A 23,937-nucleotide genomic window follows, 5' to 3' on the forward strand; every position below is an offset into this window, starting at 1 on the left:
TTTTTTGTAACTAACACCGTATTCCAAACTTACCAAGACAGAAGTGATGGTCTGGCTGAGCTACATTATAGTTTGTGCTCAGAAGGTCATTTATGGAAGACAAATAAAACATTGATTCATTTTCACTGATCTTTAATAAAACTCTTGATAGGATGTCATGTTAAAAAAGAAGCAACATGAAGGAGGATGAGACACGTGCAAACAATGATCACTGCACAGCACTGGATGCCACAGTACATCCGGCCAGAGCGGTCCCTCACACGATGGGTTGGGTCTCTCGGACGAGCCACTCAAGCGCCTCCTTTCTGCCTTGGCGCTCCAGCTCCGCCCCCACCACCTCTCGGCACGTCCTGTGGTACGCGTTCACCCAGTCCAGCTGCCACACACAAGGGCACGCAAACACTCTTTAGCTTTTTTAACTCATTTGGTACACGCCAGGACGATTCTTTAGTAAAATAAGAACTCTTCTACCTGCGAAACAATTTGTCTGGCTTTTGAGAAGTATAAGTTTGAAATAGTGTTGGACATGGTGGGTGATGTTTACCTCCTTCTGGGTGAGCAGCTCTGTGTTCATCATCTTGACTTGGATGGGAACCAGAGTCAAGGGCTCAAACGTCAAGCTGCCTCTATTTCTGTAATTGTACTAGAGCAGACCAAAGAACACAGTGTCATAGTTTAAATAATGAATGAATAATGCTCTCATACAAATCGTTGAAGAACTTAGTTTCCTTCAGTTTAAAGTCTTACCTTGGGCTTAGTTGGTACAACAAGAACTACATTTTCAAGTCGGATACCAAAAGCTCCATCTTCATAATACCCTGGTTCTACAAATGTAACAAGAAAAAATGATTACAAATAATTATTACCACTGCAATTAAAACAATTTTTAAAAACTACATCAAAAAGAAGTTGTGCTAGGGTGGTTACTGATTTGGTTTTAGTGTGTCGATCCATACCATCGCTGACTATCATGCCGGCCTCAAGAGGTTCATCGGCGAAGGTCTTGTAGCTGATGCCGCAGGGCCCCTCGTGAACATTAAGAAAGCAGCCAACGCCGTGACCTGTACCATGCAGGTAGTCGAGGCCCGACTCCCACAAGGCGGCTCGCGCAAACGAGTCCAGCAGGTGGCCTGGACAGTTGAAACAAGGCATTCTGATTAATATTGCATTTGTGGAAAATGAGCAAAGCAACAAAATCCACACGTTTTTAGCCATCTCAGGGGGCGGCCATTTTGTCACTTCTGTTGACTGAAAATAACATCACAGATGCTCAGATAACGACCAATCGTGGCACAGCTTCAGAAAACAGGTGAGCTGTGGTTGGTCTTTACCTGAGCCCTGAGTAACTGTGATGTCGACAGAAGTGACAATGGACGCCCCCAGAGATGTCCAAAAAGGGGCGGATTAACTCTTATTCCACAAACGCAATATTTGCCAGAATGCCTTGTTTCAACTAATGGGGCTGCATAGAACATACAGTATTCTTGAAAAAAATATGTTTGGGTTGACTTCCCCTTTAAGTGAGCTGAATTTACGGCAAGCATACAATGCTCCTATCAAGTTTGCGCTCGCAGGTCAAAGCAAAAAAAAAGAGAAAAATGGATGAGTGACCAATTGGGTGACAAACACACGCACACATGCACAGGTCGGGAAAAATTGTTTTTTTTTAGTTCTATACATGTATGTTGTGATAACTTAATGATCCATGTGCCTTATGTGGAAGGTCATGTGACGAAACTGGAAAACAGATTGGTGAACTTCGTGTGTACGCACCAATAACTATGGGCTGATGACATGGAGGGTTGAGCTAGGGCTCTCAAAGTTAAAGCATTAACTATGGAGATTAATTTAAAATTTATAACGCACAAAAAAAAAATAACTCTGTTTTATTTACTTCCTGTTGCAGCTGACCTCTGCTCACTGTGCCTATCTTAGAGGAGAGTCACCGTCTCAAAGACGGACTTTTACGTAGTTTTACTTTAAAAAGTTGCTCGACGGCTCATTGGAGAAATACAAAATATTTTGCACACTTTGCAAAGCGGAATTCAAATACCATATTAGTTGTACATTTTGGGTCGTTCAACTGTTGTATTTTACAGGAAAATAATCGTATTCAGGATCAAAGAAAGCTATTAGAACAGTATTTGAATGAAAATACAGTATACTTTTATTTTATTGATTCCAAGATTTTACTCAAGTTAATATCGGTTCCAGCTTTGTAAAAAATTGTAGTTGAAAAATGTGATTAATTGCATTCAATTATGGAGTTTTTTTTGCGATTAATTGGTTTAAAAAATATAATCGCTTGACAGCAGTAGTTTGAACACAAAGGCTGAATTTTGTTGGTTTGGTTTTGGTTTTTTTAAGCAAATCGCTTGGATGAAATTTGAATACATGTATACTATAATGTATATTCTATATACTGTATAGTTATATAACCAACAAAACCTAAACATCTGATATGGTCATATTTGGTAGCTTTTGACGCCATCTTGTGTAAAACAAAAGACATTGTAATAGTTTCATATTTCTACAGGTGCTTATTCTTATCCACAGGCTGGCTATTCTTTTCTTTTTTCTTTTTTACAATAATTATTACCTCACACACTCGCACAAGGGGAATGATCTGTTTTGCGCATGCTGAATAAGTTGTCATGCAAACTTAAGTTAAAGCTATACCTTTGGTTCCATTGGGGAAAACCGCAGCACTGACGGCAATGTGTCCTTTTAGTACATAAGTAAAGCATTCCTTGAAGAATACAAAGAGAGTGAGTCATTTCAGGCAAAACAGCATGACACTGACTGCTCTAATTATAGCACTGCTCAAACTGAAAATAGGTTCTGGCACGTAAAGTAGTGTTTACTGCAGTTGATTTCACCTTTTCATATGCAGACGGGGTTCCAAAGTGCATGGTGCGCGTGACGTCTGTGGTACCATCACTGCCAAAGAGCAGAAAAGTCAAACCACAAGCAATTAAGTTGCTACGTGTGAACAATTACTTTACATGTACTGGGCTCCAGAATCGATGAGGTAAACTTCATTGACGGTGAGCGTTCTGTTGGTCTCAGGCAGAGGCCTACAAAGAGACGAAAGGTCACTTCTATTACAAAAGCCCCAAAACAATAGCAAAACAAACCCAAATGCATCTGTGGCTTTTCTGACCTGTAATGAATGATTGCTGCATTGGGCCCAACACTGGAGATTGTAGGGAAACTAAGACCGACAAAATGTTTCTGTTGGCTGTAAAAGACAAATCAGAATCTTAATTGTGGTGCTTTGAAGAATTCATTCAACCATCCATCCGTCATTAGCTGAGATGCTGGAGCTGAGATTCAAACCCAGAACCTCCGGACTGTGAGGCAGACGTGCGAACCACTGGCATGGTGCGCTGCCGCCAAGAATATAATTACATTATATTTTACATATAGGCTACAGTATTAAAAAAAAAAAACAATGTTAAATCTTTAATCCATCCATCATTAATTAATCGTTTTTTTTTTTAAATCTCTTGACAGCACTATTTATTACATCTATCGAGAAGGTTACCTTTGGAAAAAGGTAGCTTCAAACAAAATGTGCAATATATATCCAGGTTCAAGATTTAATGTCACACTAACTTTCATCCAATCTGTATCAGATTGTTCACTGTGCAGATCAGGTTGAAATTCGGGGTTCTTATGTAGGGTTTGATTACAATTGTTGCCTTGGATCCAAACGAAATCTTAGATCTTATTACATTTGATCTTTTTTTTTAATTAACATCCTTAAACATGAATTGACTGACCTTGCCAGCAATAAAAGTATTAAACTGTGCATAGGCTTAAGTAGCACAGATAATGGGTGGATGGATGGATGGGTAGATGGGTGTTTTTCTACATCCAGTAGAGGGAGCTGTTACTCCAGAAGAGACAACTTTGTAAGGTATGACATGAATTTGACCTTGAAGATCTTGCCTGAAGTTTGAAAATACTCAAGAACAAGCATTACCTGCGTAGTTCCTCAGCCTTGTCAGCAGCTGAGATTTCTGTTACAGTGCCTTTAGGAATCTATAATACGATTAACATGACAAAATGACAGAAAATTCAGTAAAGCGTTTCCCCGGGGCGCAAAACAGAGAAGGAAGTACTTAACATGTGTAAGTAGTTTCCATTTCACTTCAATATAACCAACTCAGCATGGTTAGAAATTTAGGCACATATCCATAAAGAACTCTCGTGCATGACAATTCTAAAAGGGCACAGGCACAATTACACTTTTAAAGTACTGCAGTCAGTCAGAGGATACCTAAACCATTATAACAATTACTCATTGTAAAGACAAAAGCTATTCATAAACTTTAGTCCTAAAAGTGTTGCAGAGCTAATAGCTAGGGGTGGAGTAGAGACTTTTTAAAAAAGCTCAGGAGTAATCTGAAGCACAGTCACATGATTGAACCAGAATAAAAGAAACGAGAACTACGTATACAATTTTTCATTGTCATTTCAATTTTCTTTTCAAATTAGAAATGAAACATTTTAAATACAGATCATTTAAATTATCAAATGGCACTGATTAGACCGTGCCAAGAAGATTTTTTTTTTTGGTTTACATGTGCATGTTTTTTTAGGGGGGGGCAGCCAATCAGAACTGAGCAACAGGTTAGGGGTAAACCTTGCAATCAAGAGAGTTGATGTTTCTTGATGAATAAAGCCCCACATAATTGAAGTAATGCGGAAAAACATAAAACTCTACCTCTTTTTCCAACCAAGCAAAGAGGTCACAAAGAGCGACCGCATCCTTGATCTGCCAGGAAGATGACAGAACGCTTAGGATGCATGAATAAAGTCATGGACGCGGTTTATGAAAATGTTAATACAGTACAGTAAATGCTTGCATGCATTTATGTGGATTAAAAATGATCTGGAGGATCTTACATGGGCTGTTTTCATGCCTTGAATCTCTGTCGTGTTCTTTACCGCCTTGGCGAGGCAGAGAGGGGTATAGGGAATGGGAGACCTGTGGACCTGTATAAACACCAGAAGGAAACAGTCACTGATTAAAAACAATGAACAAAAATTAAGAGTACAAAGAAGGGTGGAGGCAATTAAGACAGTGCCAGACAGTTCAGCATTGTGGTTGCAGTTTCCAGTGGTGCAATGCTTCAAAATGACAGCCATTATCTATTTTGGTTGCCTTATGCTATTTATTCTTTTTGAACCAGGAAAGGTAATTGAAAACGGTTTCTTTTTTATAATGCTAACCTGGAGGCAACTTGGCAATGTTCAGTGTCTTACCAAAGGACACTTGGACAGAGGTCATTCAGAGCTGGGATTTGAACTAACGACCTTTGGGTCACTGAATGACCCGCTCGACAATACCGCAATATGCGATACAGGTGTTGTTGAATATTATATCAATATTATTGCGGTATTTTACATTCACCTAAAAGAAATGACATTTTTATGATCTAATAAAAGGCTCAATATATACTTAGCTAATTAACTGTAATAACATCCAATTATATATATGACATATATGACAATCGGTCTTTATTTGCACCCAAAAAATTGTCATTGTGTGCACACAAAAATAAACACAGATTTTCAAATGAATTATTAAGGAATGTACTCATTCATATAAGCAGTGTCGTTAAATGAATACTCCTCCGACAATGCCAATGTAAAATTGATTTTGAAGGCATTTTATTACTCTTTGAATCGCTAGTCACAAAAGATATGAATGAAAATCTGCATGTTTCCATCCATTTCCCCCCCCAAACACCTTCTACTAGATTATGCCGAGAAGATTAAGAGTCGGTGAGTGTATGTTCTCTGAAACTGAGATGTCTGGGAATGTGTTTTTTCTCACGTGCACACAAACTTAAAGCTCATTAAAAGATAATGCTCGTAATCTGACCCCTCATCACGAAGCAAATCAAAATGAGCCTGTTGACAGCTATCAAGTGAAAGTCTTTGCTTAATGCCACACAAAATCTTGATGGAAACTAATATGCAGCTTTTCTGACGTCCTCAGCTATAGAAAAATATACTATACAATATAACTTTAAAAAATAAACAGTCATCCCGTCCCCCTTTTTGCACATACAATATGTGCATACTCTCACCTGGGGGATGACCTGCGTGAGAGCACAACTGGCCTTGTCACAGATCCACACTTTGTCCTTGTGGCCAAGCGTGGCGCAGACAGCTTGCAGCTCGGTGAAGACCGATTCGTATGGGAACGTCTGAATGTGAAGCTCAGGCTTGCTGGGCGTGTCCAGCTGCAGATGCTCTCTTAGTGCTGGGCCCTCTAGACGCTTTATGTCCACAAAAAGCCTGGAAAAAAAGATTGAAAATACTGTTTGTTCATATATTTTCGATAACACACGCACTCAAAGTAAGACAGTCATTAGTGGTCGGGGTAAAGCAGCAACAAAAACAAAGTAGAACAACTACAGATGAACGGGGGAGATAAAATCAATAGCAGAAAGCAAATGTAATTCATATTTGCGGTATGGGGAGCGTATCGATTGACTCTACTCTTACTAGAGCCATGTGTAATTTGCAGATTTTGCATCTAAAAAGGAGGTACAAATGGAAATGACGTCTATTTGCGTGACGTGGTGACATTATCCATAGCGTTGCGGTTTAGATCGGGGCATCCCAATTACATCATGCATGTAAACGGCTTGAAACCAGCAACATTGGACTCTTTTGGAGGGACTGTTCGCTATCTGCCAAACTGTACTCAGTCTGCTCAGCGAGGGCAGAATACTTATGTTGTGTTATGTTTTGCACGTTCTATAATCTAGCTTTGGAACATATGAAGTCCTTAAAATTGAGCTTTGCGATTGGAGTTGGCGTTATTGATCGTTTTCATTTTTTTTCTATCTTGCATTCCTGTGTGCCAGGAACAGTTATTGCAACAGTTTATGCACTTTTCAATTGTGACACTTGAATGAATGTCAAATGGCACTATCGCAATACGTATCGGATCGCAACCCGAGTGTGGGGATCTGTATCGGATCGGGACAAAAGTGCATCGTCCCATCCCTAATAGTCACTACAGGTCACTGGCAAAGGGAAATGAACAAAGATACATTATTTGTTGCAAATAGATAATCATTTTCAGGCCAATTAAATGAAATGGGATAATTTTCCCACACACACGCACCTCATGACTTCTCTCACATTAATGTGCCACGGCACATCGGTTGGGAATCACTGCAGTAACAAACACACCATTTGAACGAAATCCAAATAAAACTATAGCCTGTCTTTTGCGCACAATAAAGCTTTGCTACAAATTAAATGAATGAATTGAATGTATTCCAACCGTATTGTGTTGATCCCCACAATGGTATATGCAAAGAAGACAGGGTTATACTCAATATCCGCGCCACGGAGGTTGAAAAGCCCTGGACAAAAGAAGAAAACCACCATAAACATCAGAATTATTGGCATTTTTAACAATAAATTATCCAGAAACATGAAGGTTTGAACTGTATTTTCTGAATGATGATTAAGTGGTGTGTAATATACATATATTTAGCTATGTCCATCTTAAGTCATTTGAGATAAAATGAGTATAATTGAAACAGATGTAGTTAATACATTGGCATCTTATTGGATGAAATTATTATTGGAAATGTTCATTTGATTGACTAATTCGATTGAAAAAGTAAAACTCATGTTACATAAATTCATTAAACAAAGGCAAATACCTACCTAATTTCTTTAATAAAATGCATTTTAATGGTTTCTCATGGAATATTCTAATTCCTGAGATTTGCTGGAAGCTATAATCATTAGTGTAAGTAAGGTATGTGATATATGAGATAACTTTGTGAATTGAGCTACTGAAATAAATTGAGTTTCTTGCAATATTCAAATCTACGATATTGCCTGTTTTTTGGGGGTTTTTTTTAATCAGTGATCCTCCGCAGATGCCTGAGCAATTCCGCTTCAACTGAAATGTCCATTTAGTCCAAATACAAACTGAGGACAATCACAATCACAGTAATTAACATGAATTTTTCAAGCAGACAATCAGAACTAAGAGCTCTTCAGGCACGGTCAACAAGGTGCTCAAATAGACATGAAGTGATACGCCCGTGCATCCCGGGGTCCTTGGATCGTGATCATGTATCAAAGCTGACTTATGCAAGAGATGTGACAATACTGGCAAGAGTTGATCACAATTGTCTTTTGTTGTTTCAAAATACAGTTACTGCAAGTGGATATTGTTATTTGCAATAAAAATGCATTCTGTGTTATTTTTCATTACAGTCTATTATTCATATTTTCTTCCAGTTACCTTAAGGTGCATATAATTTTTTTTTAAAGATCTGTTTGCAAGTATATTTTTGATGTACACCATGACACGATGCATGCATACAGTAAAATAAATAAATAAATAAATAAATAAATAAATGTTTTTAAAAAAACTTCAAAATGTATGTATATCTGTTTTTTGATGAGCCCGATAAATAGTCACTTGATTTTGAGTATCTGTTGATAATAGGGCTGGGCAACATGGACAAAATTTCATATCTTGATATTCATGCCCATAATGATATGATGATGGTTTGGCTATGGGCTCAGTATTTTCTTTTTATTTTATTTGGTTTAGAAAAAGTAAAATGTCAATCTGAAAGGATGTGGAATGTGCAGGTCTTTTCTTAGAACTTACTGAGAGTCATCAACATAAGCTCAGAAAAAAAAAATCTATTAAGATTCTACGTTAACTCTGCTTTAACGGGGAAGTCAACCCCATGCAGCCCCACTAGTGTAAACACGGCATTCTGATAGATATTGTGTTTGTGGAATATGAGTTATGCAGTAAAATCCACCCGTTTTTGTCCATCTCAGGGTTGGCCATTTTGTCAGTTGCTGTCAACTGAAAATGATGTTACAGTTGCATGGAGCTCAGATAGCAACCAATCATGGCCCAGCTTCAGAAAACAGGTGAGCCGTGATTGGTTGTCATTTTGAGTTGACAGTAACTGATAAAATGGCCGCCCACTGAGATGGCTAAAAATGGGTACATTTTGCTGCTTAACTCACATTTCACAAATGCAATATTAATCACAATGCCGTGTTTAGACTAGTGGAAGCGCATAGAACATATTATTATAAAGAACATTTTTGAGTTGACTTACACTTTAACGGAATTGTATTTCTTGTGCGTGTGCTGCGTGTGTGTACGTTTGAGTTGTGTGTGCCTCTCTCCTGCTCTCCGTCACATGATTGTCACTGGGTGGCTTTAGCTGTCAATCATCTTAAAAAAGAAGTTATGTGGTTTGTTGGCCTGAATTGTACAAGCAGTGCAAGTGTGCAAAGGCCACACAGTTGACTGATACATTCTTAATTGCCAGTATTAATATTGTGACTATTCATACCTACACATCAATAAAATAACAATATATCAACCAGCCCTAGCCAATACCGAGCCCAGATCCTATAGCTCGGCAATGCATTAAGAAGAAAAGCTTCTCAGTGGTGCTACACAAAAATAAGGTTGCTATTCCATTTGGCAATATCTTTGCACGTCAGGATTATTTTGTTGCTATGTGACTTTAAACTTTATATATAAAAAATTATATATATATATATATATATATATATATATATATATATATATACACTAATATGTATATCTTTCATCTGATACCAAACAGCTCTCAAAGTTGTTGTGAAAAGGCTATATAAATAAAGATGTCTTGTATAAGTTAAAGTGAAGTGTTTCTTTTTTCATAGCAGCAAATTAAAACACAAACATTCCATCTATGGGTATATATATATAATTAATAATATGTATAAATAAGTGGTGGCATAACACATCTTTCACTTTGGCACACATATTGACCTTGGCTAGGTCTCAACTCTCTGGTTGCTCTTGTTCATACAACACTGCAACTAAAGGATGCTCTTGCAGCCATATATACATCTATACAAAATTGCATTGCTATCTAATGTACAAAACACCCGGGCCATTGAAATGACATAAATACTTACATGCTATCTCGTCTAGAGCTGTGGCAATGAACCAGGACGTTTTTCGTTCTGTCATCTTTGCCCGGAGTGCTGTGATCTTTTCTTGCCATGACATACCTATAAGAGAAGATACTGTCAATCATGTAATCACATGGTCTTGATCTAATCTAATCGTTCATTGGAAATCCTGCTTATCCAACTCCAAGAATGAACACAAAAACACAACAAAAAGTAAAAGGTCAGACAAGGGTATAGTGTTCACAGTAGTGTGCGCCACAGAATCGCAATTCACTACATGCAAATTCACCCATTTACAGATTTGCTTTTGGAATTTATCCTCTGTTATTTGCGGAAAAATTCAACTATTTGCTTTTTTATTTGTTGCTTTTTTTTTATTATAGTTTATGAATTTGCATTAGTTTGTTTTTATTTCATTTTGAGATTTTTTTTTTTTTAAATGTAGTTATTTCGGCTCTGTTAGTTTTTATTTTAATTTTTTCAAAAACAGTTTAAGTTTAGTTTGTGTATGTGTATTCCTTGTGTGCAGTTTTAAAAAAAACACCATGGAAAGAACTGTGCAGTAAAAATTGAACAAAAAAAAAAAATACTGTTTAAAAACATCCGTCCACAAATCAAATACTGGTACTATATAACAGTCCACAGACCTTGAATCATAATAAGTGATGCATAATACCACTTTTAAAGTTAGATGCATGCATGCATCCTAATTCAATAAAGCTAGAATGCATTGTTTGCCAAGTTGCCAATTTCTAAAGTGGATTTGTAGCTTAAATTCCTGTTGAGAAGTATTGAACCCATTTGCACAGTGTGGTATGTTTTTTATATTTCTATATATTTATATGTATTTATTTATACCAAAATTGAAAGCACCTCTTGCCTAATATCTAGCATTGCGTTTTGGGCCAAGTTTAATGACATAATCAGGGGAGCCATTCGAGCGAAAAGTCAAACATGCAAGTTCGTCACTTACAAGTGACGTCAACTGGTGGCGCTTTTTTACTGGCTGCTGCGAGATGACGTGCTGTCAAACTCCGGTCCTCAAGGGCCACGATCCTACATGTTTTTTTTTTTTTGTTTCCCTCCTCCAACATACCTGATTCAAATGATCAGCTCATCAGAAGATGTAACTTGCTTAAAAGGTGTTAACCAATAATCTTTATTAATTCCAATCATTATTTGTTCATGTTGTAATTTTGAGTAATATGTATTTCATTTTGAGAACCAGACATCTATTTTGCAAAGAATCCGAAAGTAGTGCTGTGCAGTACTCACTTTAGTTTAACATCGCTAAAAGATCGAGCACTGGCTTCTGATTTCTCCCGTGTGACTGTAGAACAACTGGCAAGGAAAGAGTAAAAGACAAGGATATACCGTGCCCCATATTTGCAATTCTCTACTTGGGAATTCACCTATTTACCATTCTTTTTAAACCTATCCTACGTTATTTGCTGAAAAACTCACCTGGCTATTCACTGTTTTTGTGCTCAGGCCAAACCCTTGTCTAATTTTAAAGTATAGGCTTTTTGCACATAATGCCGTGACATCATACCCAATTTGGTTCACCCTTTTCTGGTTAAGCAAAATATGATCAGCATTTGTAGCCGCCAATAACAGTCGAGGATGATCCTTAAATGGGATAGATTTGAAAAGTTGTGAGGGAACGTTCCGCTTATCTTTAATGCGCGCTTATACTTAGAGTAACTAACTAAAGACTGTGTATTTTTCATTGAAGTATTTGATGGATACCAAAAAGATTAACACGTGGCCGTGGAGACTTTTTCTCCCAGATGCGGAAAAGGGTCAAATCTATCCAAAATGGTTGCTTGTTTTTAAACCTCAGCTGTACCCACATAGATTTTGCATCGCCCACGTGACATGGTGTGACTCCACTCCACGGTCTTAACTGGATTCAACTAGTGTGTGTGCTAAGAGTTCCGTAGATAAGGAAGGCCAAGCAAGGAGAAAGGTCACAGGTGACTCAGTGCCCAGGGCATTGCTCTATTCCGGTGTGCATGTGCATTCATATTTAGCACTATTCTAAGCGGTGGATAATGACTATTCATTGTGAGAAGTTTACTTTCACAACATACACCAGGGAATGAACTTCATTGAAGTTCCCAGATGAAAACCCCCAAGTGAAAACAGGACAGAATAGAAAAGTTTCGTCATGGTATTGTTCCAGCGGAATGGGAAATTTCTTCATTCGATTGCCAAGGCTGGGTGTTCAGGAACCAGTAAGCAGACCTGATGAGCAGCAAAAACTGTTGATGATTATCACTCTACATAATTCACTGCACTCACACAAAAGATGTTCAAAAACTAGAGATGGCAAGTGTGATTATTTACACTTCAACATTTACATACCAAATGACCTCTTAATAACAAAAGCACAACATAAATCAAATGTCGCCATCAGATCCATCGAATTATTGTAATCGAAAAAGTTCATTCATACTTTATGAATGCTTAAGACAATGTACATTTGTGATGGTTACTTTGGGCAAGTCCTGTGAACACGCCATATAGCCATTCCCCTACGGCCATATTACTGGCAGATTTTCGCTATTTGCATCAGGGCTTGGTCCCTATTCCTTGCAAATAGCGGGAGAACAGTGTATTGATTGATACGTGTTGTACAGACCCGTGTAGTCCAATCCCAACGTCCGAAGCTGCGTGCTAGGTCTTAGTGGACGGTGACTCCACACCACATCGATGAGGTTTTCCTGCACTCCTATGAGAGAGTGGCCCGCACTGGTCAGCGCCTTGGACATGGCTTTCCACTGATCTGACATGGAACACAGGCAAGAAGGAAAATAACACATTTAACATATCCAGGTAATGTAAAAGGTAAAAATACAACAACAGTCAAATGTTTGGACACAAGTCCTCATTAAATAGCATGACGAAGTGCATGAATGTTTTTGATTGCTACTACATAAAAATTGGGACTATTTGTTTTAGACTCAAGCTTCCAGAGTACTTCAGCAAAGCACCATCAGATGACTTCTTTGTGTGCTGCTATGTGTATATGGCTATAAACTGTCCCTACCAAGAGTACCATGTGAACACTTGAAAATTTGATTCTGTTGTTGCTATGATGACAAGCATTCACGTTTCTGCGAGTTGCGTCTCATGCAGGGAATTTAGAAATGTGAAATGAAACTACAAAATACCTGCAGCAATGATCCAAGGGTCGACCCCCACTTTGGAGTTCTCTGGCAGGACACTTATCAGCCAGTCCTCCTGAGAGGGCGTCTCCTTCAGTCCTGTATGACAATTAAAAAAAGGGACATTATTTTGGCTTATTATGCTAATAGCTGATGAATTCAATAATGCTTCAATACTTTTCATCGATATAGGAAGTGGTGTTTTTTCATTTAAACACATACAGTATGATGCAACTACATCAATGTGCTACACTGTAAAAATATATATATTTTGGAAAGTGGTGAATGTAACCCAGGAAAATCATGTAAAATGTAAATGATTTTTTAAGCAGTAAAAGAATTATAAAAACCTATACCCGCACTACCTATTTTATATAGCTAGCTACTTTGTATAGCTGAAAAAAATGGCTTTATTTGACTAGTCTGAGTTTCGAAGTACATATGGATCTTTCCCTCCAACCAACTTCAGTTTTTCCTCATATCAACTTCGAACGACTGGCTCCAATGTGTCGATGTACTGGTCCTAATAGTGACCTTTTTCTCGAAACTAGGCATCAGCAGACTGATGACCGATAGCGCTTTCAATGGATAAGGATTCTCGTCATGTTTTTCTTCCGCGTGAATATGGCGGCCAGAAACTAAGCATTGTGGTTAAAATGACATCAACGAAAAGGGTCTATTTTCAAGAGTAATTTCCTTCAGTATGTGATATATTGTGGCCTTCTTTGAGTCGATAGCTTCGCAGCTAACAGCCCGGTTGATGTAACATCGATGCTAGCTCAAAGCATGTGAGTAAATAACATGTTGTGCAACTTTTTACAGTTATAAACTGATGCTATTTGTAATTTAATGTTATCAAAGTCTCTTTCCCATCCTTGTTGTTGTTGTTATCCTTTTGGCTTTTCCCCTCAGGGGTCGGACGCTTCTTTGCAAATGTATTTCATGATCTTGCGCTGCCATCAGCATTAGTGTCGTCATTCATGGCGGCTTTTCTTTGTGTACAAGCAAGGATGTGAAAGATTCAGTGTGTAAACAATAGGGGTGTAACGGTATGCTAAATTACATTTCGGAATTTCTTGGAAACTTCGGTTCAGTATATTTTCGGTACAAAAAAAAAGGATTTTTTAAAAAGATATGTTTATTTTGAAAAGATGACATGTATACAGGTACATGGTTTTTTTTAGAAAAAAAACCAAAAAAAACAAAAGCGAACCATTCAGGTGACATTCTAAGGAATTAAACAAGAATAAAAAATACACTAACAATAAAGATCTCTTAATTTGGCAAATTATTAAAACACTGAAATCTTTAAACACTCAGCAGCAACAGCCTATGAAACATCTAAGTATTCAAGTTAAAGACAAGTTGTCATTACAGTACATAATATACACTTATTGTGATGAAAAAAAAATACATACAATAACAGTTACAATTATTGCTAACTGTATAAAAAATATTTTTATAATGAAATACAGTACCGTATTTTTCGGACTATACGTCGCTCCGGAGTACAAGTCGCACCAGCCATAAAATGCGTAATACAGAAGAAAAAACATTTAATTCGCACTGCAGTACAAGTCGAGAGCTGTTGTACTTTGTTTTTGGCTAAAAATACTGCTTGCTTCTTCGTCTAAGAAACATTCAAAGTCGGATGATGTCGTTTTAAGTGCTATTATGTTAGACGTGCTAGCTACAGCATAGCTGCCGACCTCATGTACCAATATCGGCACACAACTTTGGGACTTATACATGGACAGTTCCCCAACAGCGATTTTAACAGGAAAGCTAGAATATTCCCAGACCGCAGTGTACGGGGACCTTCGAGCTCTGGCTTCTTTGCGTATGCCATTATAATTCCATTTACTCATGCATTTATGATTTATCACGGCTTCTGGCGTCCTGGCTCATCTTTAGTGCCGCCGCCCTCCTCTCCCGCGTACAACAGTAAATAGAGCCCGTGCGTAAACTCGCACTAATAAGTGGACCGAACCGAACGCAAGTGGACCGAACCGAACATGCCATACTGAAACGTATTAATACACCCACTTGTACCGTTACACCCCTAGTAAACAAGCACGTGGAACAGGCGAGCCTTGGCCAAGACCAACTTATTTTGTAAACAGAAGCACGTAGAATCAGGAGAGTGAGCTTGGCCACGCCCACCAAAATCCGCTCGTTTAATGCTAGGCTAACAGTAGGCCTGTAATTGTACAACAAGGCGGAATTTCGCGAAAAAGTGTTTTGATATTGTATTAGGGCAGCCAGAGGATGGTTTTTGTCATTTCAGCAAAGCTCATGTAGGGTCTCTTTAATATTGTATTATTTTTATGTTGTATTATTTTCATGTTGAAAAACAAAAGCATATGTAGCACGTACAATACTGTTGAAATGTTGGTTGTACTTTTTTGGGGGTGTTGAATGCACTGAATATTAAAAAATGAGCGCAGAAAAGGTTAACATCCTATAAATTCAACCTGAAGTGATTGTTGCACTTTATTCAAATAAAATGTGACTGCATTTGCAATTAATTGTTGTGTTTGACTATTATATCCATAATTCATACCTGATTCCTTTACAAGAAACCTAGGAAACTTCACCTACACTTTTCAGTATGCAGGTAATCATTTCACAGTCCCACTGGTTGAATATTTTGTCTAAAAAGTGCATGAATCGATTACAATTCACTAAATCATTTACCGTGGATTTGTATCGTTCTAAATGAACACATATAGACCTTGAATCACATCAGTAACCGCAAATCATGATACAAACCAAATCGCTGTTAAATTAAATAATTTTAACATGCTAATAATGGGTGTTAATAAGTGCAGTCGTGAGGTTGTAAATTACCCATCTTCATGAGGGTCCAGTTATTGTCCATCTGCTGGGTGGCCTGAAGGAAATAACGCCCATCAGTCCACATGGCGGCGTACTGCTCTGTGACGATGGCTGTACCTATACATCACAACACCCACTCATGATTCAAAATCTACAACCACAGGCTCATTATTGTCTCTACAACAGTGGTTCTCAAACAGCGAGTATCACCTCAAGAAATACTTAGCTCTCCAAGTACCAACAAAATCGACAACATTAAAAGACAGTAGCGTAACAGGCTTAAGTGTTCATCAAAATTGAGGCAGCGGTTCTAAATCTAAAAAGTTTAATTTAATATCACTGTAAGAAACAGATGCACATGAACATTGCAAGGCAGGGCAGGAAGTCCCTGTAGCTTTCCACAAACAGCGCCCTATCAAAACCCTCATCAAGAACAGGTACCTGCTGAGCCGTTGAAGCCACAGATAAACTCCCGCCTGCAGTCACATGGTGCAATGTATTCACTCTTAAAGACACAGAGACAATACAGTACAAGCATAAAAAATGGGTCGATCACATCATTAACAATCAGAGCAAAGTGGTCCTCAGCCCGTGTACCACCTTTGTCGATTTGTCCTACTCACAACGTGACTTGTAGAAGGAGAGGAGAAGGTTAGAAGCTACAATTCAATTTAAAAGGTCAGCCAAGCAGATAATGGGTGCAGAATCACACTAGCAGCGGTACTGTGAGTAAATACACACAGTTTCTAGTAAAGCTGACACACCTGTAAAGAGGGAAAAAAGATTTACCTGATGGGCATCACCAGAGGGGATGATGTAAGCTTGAAGAGGCTCAGAAACATGTTTACAATTCTTCATCACCTGGCGGAGATGTCTGAGCAGATCTCCTGTGATCTTTGGAGACATGTTGCTGTCTGAATGGACAATAATGGCAGAAAATTACTTCATTCGACTGGAAGAGAGTAACACATCATTCACATGAATCATCTCTGGATGTTTGCAAAGTATACAAGCAAAAATAAACAAACGCAATGATTTGGTCAGTATCATTTAAAACCTGGAGCATTGATATTACCGGACATTTGGGACGACATGAAGAATTCAGAGGACTGGAGGAGTGACTCACTCTAACTGGCTGTCTATTAACGTGGAGCTCACAGAACACATCTCGATCTTTAACCCCATGTAACATGCTGATTCAGCAACAGGTGTCTTAAAAGTAGTACATGCACTAGACACTTCATTAGGTACTTGCAGCACAATGTTATCAGATCCAGAACAATAATTCAGTTTTTATAAAATGTGCATTTTAATTTTTTCCCCCATTTAAACATCTCTGTTGCTTGTGCTTTTGTGGGTTTTGTTCAGGTACTTCAGTTGTAATGCAAGTGTGAATGCTTGTTGGTCTATATATACCATGTGACTGATTGTGGACCAGTCTCGAGTGGAGCCGCCTCTCACCCAAAGTCAGCTCGGATAAGCTCCCGTTACCAGCGACCGCAATGAGGATAGTGGTTGGACTTTGTGGTTATGTACTGCACCATACTTACTGTAGGTGTGTCCAATGTTTTGCTTCTCTGTTGTACTTATTCAAATTAGTGCAAACACCTCTTAGAATGATGTAGGGCAAACTCCAGCAAACAATAATAAATATGTTGTTACCTAAATACTAGGGGTTTGCATCTCTCCACAAAAGACGATCCAATGCGTTTTTTGATACGTGGTCTGCAAAATGATTCAAGGACATTTCGATTCAAAAGTGGAACAGTTCGATTCGTTTCAAATCAGTGGCATTATGATTTGATTTGAAATGGTACGGCTCAGTTCGAGAGAGTATGATGCAATGGTTATTTTGTTGTCATTTTACATATATTTGAATGATCTTGCCAGTAAATGGTGCCATTTCCTTTTATGATACGGGAACCCGACCAAAAAAACCCAAATCATTTAAAAATATTGGGGAAAAAAAGAAAAAGAAAGTCAGACTGTACTGGAAATGCTGATACAAACTGATTAACGATGGCAGCACAGAACTTCCTTGGAGTGAACATTACAACCAATCACTGATTTTGCATCAAAATGCAAAATAGCTGACGATCCAATCCAGCCGGGCAGTGTAAATTCGAATCTTCTTGCTGAGTTTGTGTGAGAGGCTGGGAAACAAAACACGCTTGACTAGTCGCCAGTCACTCACAGGGTGCATACAGACAAACCACTATTCACACAAATGAACAATTCAGTCCTCAAATGCATGTTTTGAGAATGTCGAGGAAGCCAGAGTAACTGGAGAACATCTAAACAATCACGGGACAACAACCAAATGCTAAACAGGTCTTAAAAGAAAATTGGAATCCACTCTTGACTGTGAGACAGACTCACTTGGTCACGATGATGCCTGTCGTGCAATTATTTTGCCTTACTTTTGTTTGTAATTAATGAACTTTTCCATGCAAAAATCATGGGAGTGGTTCTGATGTATATTTCTATTCCACAATATGTGACAATATAATTAATGGTAATACTGTACCATTGGACAGGTTTATGTGTTTAGGTACTGTAATAACCTCGTGATTAATAAAAAGCATAAGGTGTGATGATTTAATAATCGATAACATTACATGTAACGATGGCCCAAGACATACAAATACCAACCACTGCCACATCAATCATCAATAATGCACTGGATTTAAACAACATTTTTGATACAATGGATCAGAGATTTATAAAAGTGTACCGAATGTTGTGGTCCGGAAAAAAAATGTTTGAGGATACGCAGTTTGGATAATGGATGGATGAATGAATGTTGTATAACAAAGTAGGTTCACTGCTCGGTCACAATAAGGAACGCCCATTCAATGCGGAAAAGCTGCCAGATGTCACCCAATCACGTTGCAGGATTCTACATCAATGAGCGCTACCATTGGTTAACCACTACGCATGCGATTGACGTTTATAAGTTGGCAACCCGTATCTTTTGTAATAACTCATCCTTTTGTTTGCTTGTGGGCTACTACTAACATACACAATAGCTTAATGCGTTCTGAAAATGAAATTAGATTTGGCGGAGTGAGTGAATTTTAAGGCCAGCAGTAGTACAACAACAACAACAACAACAACAACAACAATAACAACACAATTCAGTTTAACGTAATCTACAGAAGAACGTCATCGGGATGTTTCAAAACCCCAGCACGGCGCGTTTAAGGTTTGCTTTCGGTTACATGACGAACAAAGGCGTGAGTTCAAGTAACACGCGTGGGATGAGCAAACGTGTCGTTCATTCGAAACCAGACCGCATCTGCCATATGACTCCATTTGGGCCACCCTCCGAACTCCTGCTCCTCTTTACGATAACCCCACATGCAGTACGTAAAATAACGAATACACACCCGGTATTTTCGCCTTGTGGACGTGGTTCTTGCGTGTAATGGCAAACAAAAACCAAATGTCAACAACAAGTCTTTAAGGGTTTGGTTTACTAACAGAAGGCAGCCATTTCGCTGGTGACGTCGGCGATCACGTGACTCCAGTTTGTTCCAGTAGCGGCGGAAGGATGCAGCCTCGCCTCCTTTTTATTTTTGTCTTCATTCATAAACGAGCTTTTAATATTTCTCCTTACAAAGTATGTGCATTACTAGCTGTTATGCTATGTGCTAAATAATGCCTAAATTGATACTACTCATACGACTTGTTGCGCTTGCAGCTTCGACATCCATATTTATTTGTTTTGTCAACGCACCAACACAACACTTCATGCTACCATCTCTTTTATTCCTTCATCATTCCACCTGCTCTTCTTGCCAACACACACACACAACCGTAACTATTATACAACCAACGCAAAGTGTCCGCATGTAAATGAGAAATTTTACAACAGTGACAAAATATTCATAACATTGCAGTAAACGGAACATGACATCAAACATAAAACAAATATGATGTTTGAGTATATTATTGAACACAGCATTCCTTAAAATAAATAATGTAATGAGAGCACATAATTTAACCAGACTGCTATTTCTACTCCTATTGCTACTAATAATATACTGTACGATATAACAAATTAATAATTATACTTTTTATTTATAATGCACTTCACATTCGGAGAAAAATCTCAAGTGCACAGTACAAGCAATATTCAACAGAATAGCAATAAAAGCAAAGGAAAGCAAAAGGAGCAAATCAATAAAATCAGTCAACAGTGCAGCCAGGATTTTAAAAAATGTTTTAAAGAAAGATTATTATTAGTGTCTTTTTTTTTTTTTTTTTTTTAAATTCGTCCACCATCTCTGGAGCTCTGAGGTGGTCAAGGAGGGCGTTCCACAAACAGCCTCAAAGGTCCTGTCGCCCATGTTTTTTTTTTTTTTTTTGGACATACTGTATTGGAGCCCTTGCAGGCACTACTTGCCAGGGATCCAGATGAGAAGTGTGTTACGGTAGTCCAACCTGGAGCAGACAACGGCATGGATAAGCCTCTCTGCAGCAGGACAGGAGAGAGATTTGGTCATATTTCGGAGCTGAAAGAAGGAAGTTTTGCAAAGATTGTCAAAGCTAAGATGGGGTCAAACCTGTCTCCCAAATTAGTCACAGAAGGTAGAGGGAAATGTGGCCAATAAAGCGAAGAGAGAGGAAAAAGGACGAACGGAGCTGGTGAGTGATGCTGATATGAATGACTTCCATTTTGGAGCTTTTCAGCTGTAAAACGTTTTCACTCATGCAATTCTTTATCTCCTCCAGGCAGGAGTCTAGCTGTGTGACAGAGGAGGAGGGTGTAACCTTGAGGTAGGGTGGTGTTTTGTCAGCATAGCAATGGAATTGTATTCCATGCCTACTGATCACACGACCAAGGGGAAGCATACCGACTGAGTTCAGTGCCCTGGGGGACCCCACAGATACGTGGGGACAGAATTTAGCATCCCCCAGGGATACCAACTCAGCCCTTCCCATGAGGTATTAGTGAAACCAATTTTTCAGATGGATTGTTTGATTTAAGATGGTTGAGGAGTTGGATGAGTACAATTTTTTCAAGAGTTTTGGAGATGAAGGGTAGATTACAAATGGGTCTGTAGTTTGACAGAGGTTCAGGATCAAGAGTGTTTATTTTGAGGATGTGCTTGATGACAGATGTTTTGAGGCTGACTGGAACATAGTCTCTGGTTTGAAGAGAACTTAATGATGTTTGTTATTACAGGTAGTTGACTGATGGAGTGACAGTGAGCTTTAAGCAGAAGGGCCGAGGGAGCATGTGGATGGGTTGGATTTTACTGGTTATTTTTTTCAACCTCCTGCTGCACTCTGGGGGAAAAGTGAGGCTGATGGGTGCTATGTCATAACTGGGACAAAACTCTTGGCGAGGGAGAGAGCTGCATGGATATTGTGTATTTTGTAGGTAAAGAAATCCATGGATTTGTTGCACTGTGTGTTGCACTAATTGGTTGTAGTGTGGTGAAGTTTGAGGATTGAGAAGGTGTCACTGGGTTCCTCCCTATTTCAAATTCCCGGGCCAAATTTTGGCCCAGTATGTCCCTGCTTCGATCCTTTTTTCCCCGATTACTGCATATGATTGTTTTCAAAAAACAAAGTAATTCTTTCCAGTTCAGTTCACTGACGGAGTTCTTTTTGTGTCTTATAAAGTTACTAAGCTATGCAAATACACTGCTCTTCTATAAAAGGCCTACTTGAAAAAATAAGGCCAAGTGTTTAAAGGGTACCTGTGGTTGTCAGATGAAAAAAGAAATGTCATGTCATCTTCCAAAAGGGTCGCGGGGAGCTGCTGGAGCCTATCCCAGCTGACAATGGGCGAAAGGCAGACTACACCCCGAAATAGTCGCCAGCCAGTTGCAGGGCACACACACAGACACCATCACTGACCGGGAACCGATACCACGCTGCCCGCACACAACTCAGGCATGTGTACCACTACAGTATCAGTGACTAAAAAGAAATGTCGTTTGTCAATAAAAATAGCATCCAAACGAGTTTTGGTTACATTATTATTGTATTAAAGCAAGCATGCTGATAGAATACAAATCCAATTGGGCTTTGAGATCTGCCGACTTGGGTCGATTAGTGGAGCCCAGAGTTCAAAGTAAACATGGTGAAGTTGCATGTAACTGTTATGCTGCACACAAATGGAATACGATGCCATCAGAAGTGATGTCAACCCCAAGTGTAAATACTTTCAAATCAAGGTTAAATTCTAAATCATTTTTTTCTTTTTGTTATTTTAGAAACTTACTTGTATTTCTTTACTTTTAAAAGTTTTCAGTATATGTGTTTAAAAGCTGTCAGTGCACGTTCTGGTCATTTTTGTTGGCTACTTTTGTTTTCTCTGCTATGTTTCTGAATGGCGTTAAATGTTGTGTTTGTAAATGCTTGTAGGTGTTGTGTCTTTGTTTGTGTGAAGCACATTGAGTTCCCTTGTGTATGAAATGTGCTCGACAAATAAAACTGCCTGTGACAATATATATGTCAACAACAACGATCTGGCATATCACATGATAGGGAAGGCCCAGTCAACGACATGACGTCACATCCGTTCCTCCCTTGGGCCTTGCATCAAAATTAACCGGGGGGATTGCAGTCACACTGTTTTGGTGAATACAAGACTAGACACAAATATGAGAACACCAGATATTTATCAAACTACAATATTGCTCCATTTCCCCATCAATACCTCAAAATGGGCCATTGAGGTACCCTTTAAGCAAATGCTCCCTTACTGTATTTTCTTGTGGTTCTCAAAAATAAAGCTCTTGTGAAAAATTAATATACTGGTTAAAAATAACCAAACGTAAATTCTAATATTTGTTCAACTAAATTGTATTAATTTATTCCAAACAGTTTATTGTCATTATTTTGTAATATTTATCAGCCCCTCAAAAACGTGAATGCAATGCTTAGAGATGTACAGGAAATGTAATGTTGAGAACATGCTCACATTGTCATTTGCTGACTCAGGACAGACTCCTCCAGAGCCCTAATTGCTCAAATACCAGCGAGAGGAGGGGTAGTTCCCCTATGCAGAAAGTTTTTTTCTAAATAGCACTGTACGGCAATTGTCAAGCTCAAAAGAGTTTTGAAGAAATGATGTCTCTACTACTTCTGGCATATGAACTGCATACATCAAAAGCTATCTTGGCGTGACTGTACTTTGGATAGCTCCACACCTCCACCTAACATGGAATAACATGTTAATGTTTCCATGGCCAGCCCATCTTACAAATTTAAGATAGTATTGCTACCGAGCTTGACAACAGTCCATGAGACCATGGTTCCAATTTCATCATGGCTTTCATCATGGGAAGATAAGGACGAGGTGTCTTTCACGTACGTTGATAATATTTTGAAAAACAGTGGTGAGGATGATGATGATGATGATGATGATGCAAGTACATTGTCACCTCATCGGCGATGTGTATCACACACATTAAATGTGATGTGTGGTTACTGTCAAGAGCAGGAGTAAAATTTATATAGAGAGGCACTATAGCAAAATGCACAGCCTTTTGGAACAATGCTAACTGCTTAACACTTACAGAAGCGTATTGCTTGCACACCAGGAAAATAAAAAACATGAAACTTACCATATAAAAACATGAAACTTATCATGTAAAAATCATCATGTAAAAACGTGAAAGAGCCCTTTTGACCTGGTTCACACAGGGAGAAAACACTGGGAAGCGAAAACACGTTTTGACATCTAAAATGAAGGTTTACGTGTGTTACAATGCAATTTTCCGGTTCAAACTGTTTTTTGTTACAACCCTAGTAATTAAGCTACATTTAGAATGACTTGTAGTTTAGCTTGCTGCATTTGCCAAGTAACTTATCCAACACATTTTATTATATGCACTTTGTGGACAAAATTGCATTATTGTCGTAGCACTATGTTAAAGCACTATGTGTGTTCCTCTAAAATCAGTGACACACAGTA

At 38.5% G+C, this 23,937-nt stretch overlaps 1 protein-coding gene across 2 annotated transcripts; it reads right to left on the reverse strand.

Moving 5' to 3' along the window:
* Nucleotides 1–115: 115 nt before the first annotated feature.
* xpnpep1 (X-prolyl aminopeptidase (aminopeptidase P) 1, soluble) lies at nucleotides 116–19,555 on the reverse strand. 2 transcript variants are annotated; one of them, XM_086034134.1, is made up of 20 exons: nucleotides 19,391–19,555; nucleotides 16,791–16,915; nucleotides 16,439–16,506; nucleotides 16,014–16,114; nucleotides 13,170–13,262; nucleotides 12,638–12,781; nucleotides 9,997–10,092; nucleotides 7,316–7,397; nucleotides 6,105–6,315; nucleotides 4,915–5,004; nucleotides 4,733–4,783; nucleotides 3,989–4,047; nucleotides 3,164–3,241; nucleotides 3,006–3,077; nucleotides 2,880–2,940; nucleotides 2,680–2,749; nucleotides 957–1,130; nucleotides 748–824; nucleotides 545–643; nucleotides 116–376 (listed from the first exon to the last, which is right to left on the reverse strand). In XM_086034134.1, exons 2-20 carry the CDS (start codon nucleotides 16,905–16,907, stop codon nucleotides 257–259), a joined length of 1,863 nt encoding a protein of 620 aa, XP_085890260.1. In that variant the 5' UTR covers nucleotides 16,908–16,915; nucleotides 19,391–19,555; the 3' UTR covers nucleotides 116–256. The 2 variants fall into 2 exon arrangements, with proteins under 2 accessions (XP_085890260.1, XP_085890261.1); XM_086034135.1 differs by lacking the exons at nucleotides 16,791–16,915; nucleotides 19,391–19,555 and adding an exon at nucleotides 16,625–16,772.
* Between the last annotated feature and the right edge of the window lie 4,382 nt (nucleotides 19,556–23,937).

Source organism: Filicampus tigris, chromosome 6 (assembly GCF_054856515.1).
Source record: "Filicampus tigris isolate MCC_2025a chromosome 6, RoL_Ftig_1.0, whole genome shotgun sequence".
In the NCBI taxonomy this organism is placed as follows: domain Eukaryota; kingdom Metazoa; phylum Chordata; class Actinopteri; order Syngnathiformes; family Syngnathidae; genus Filicampus; species Filicampus tigris.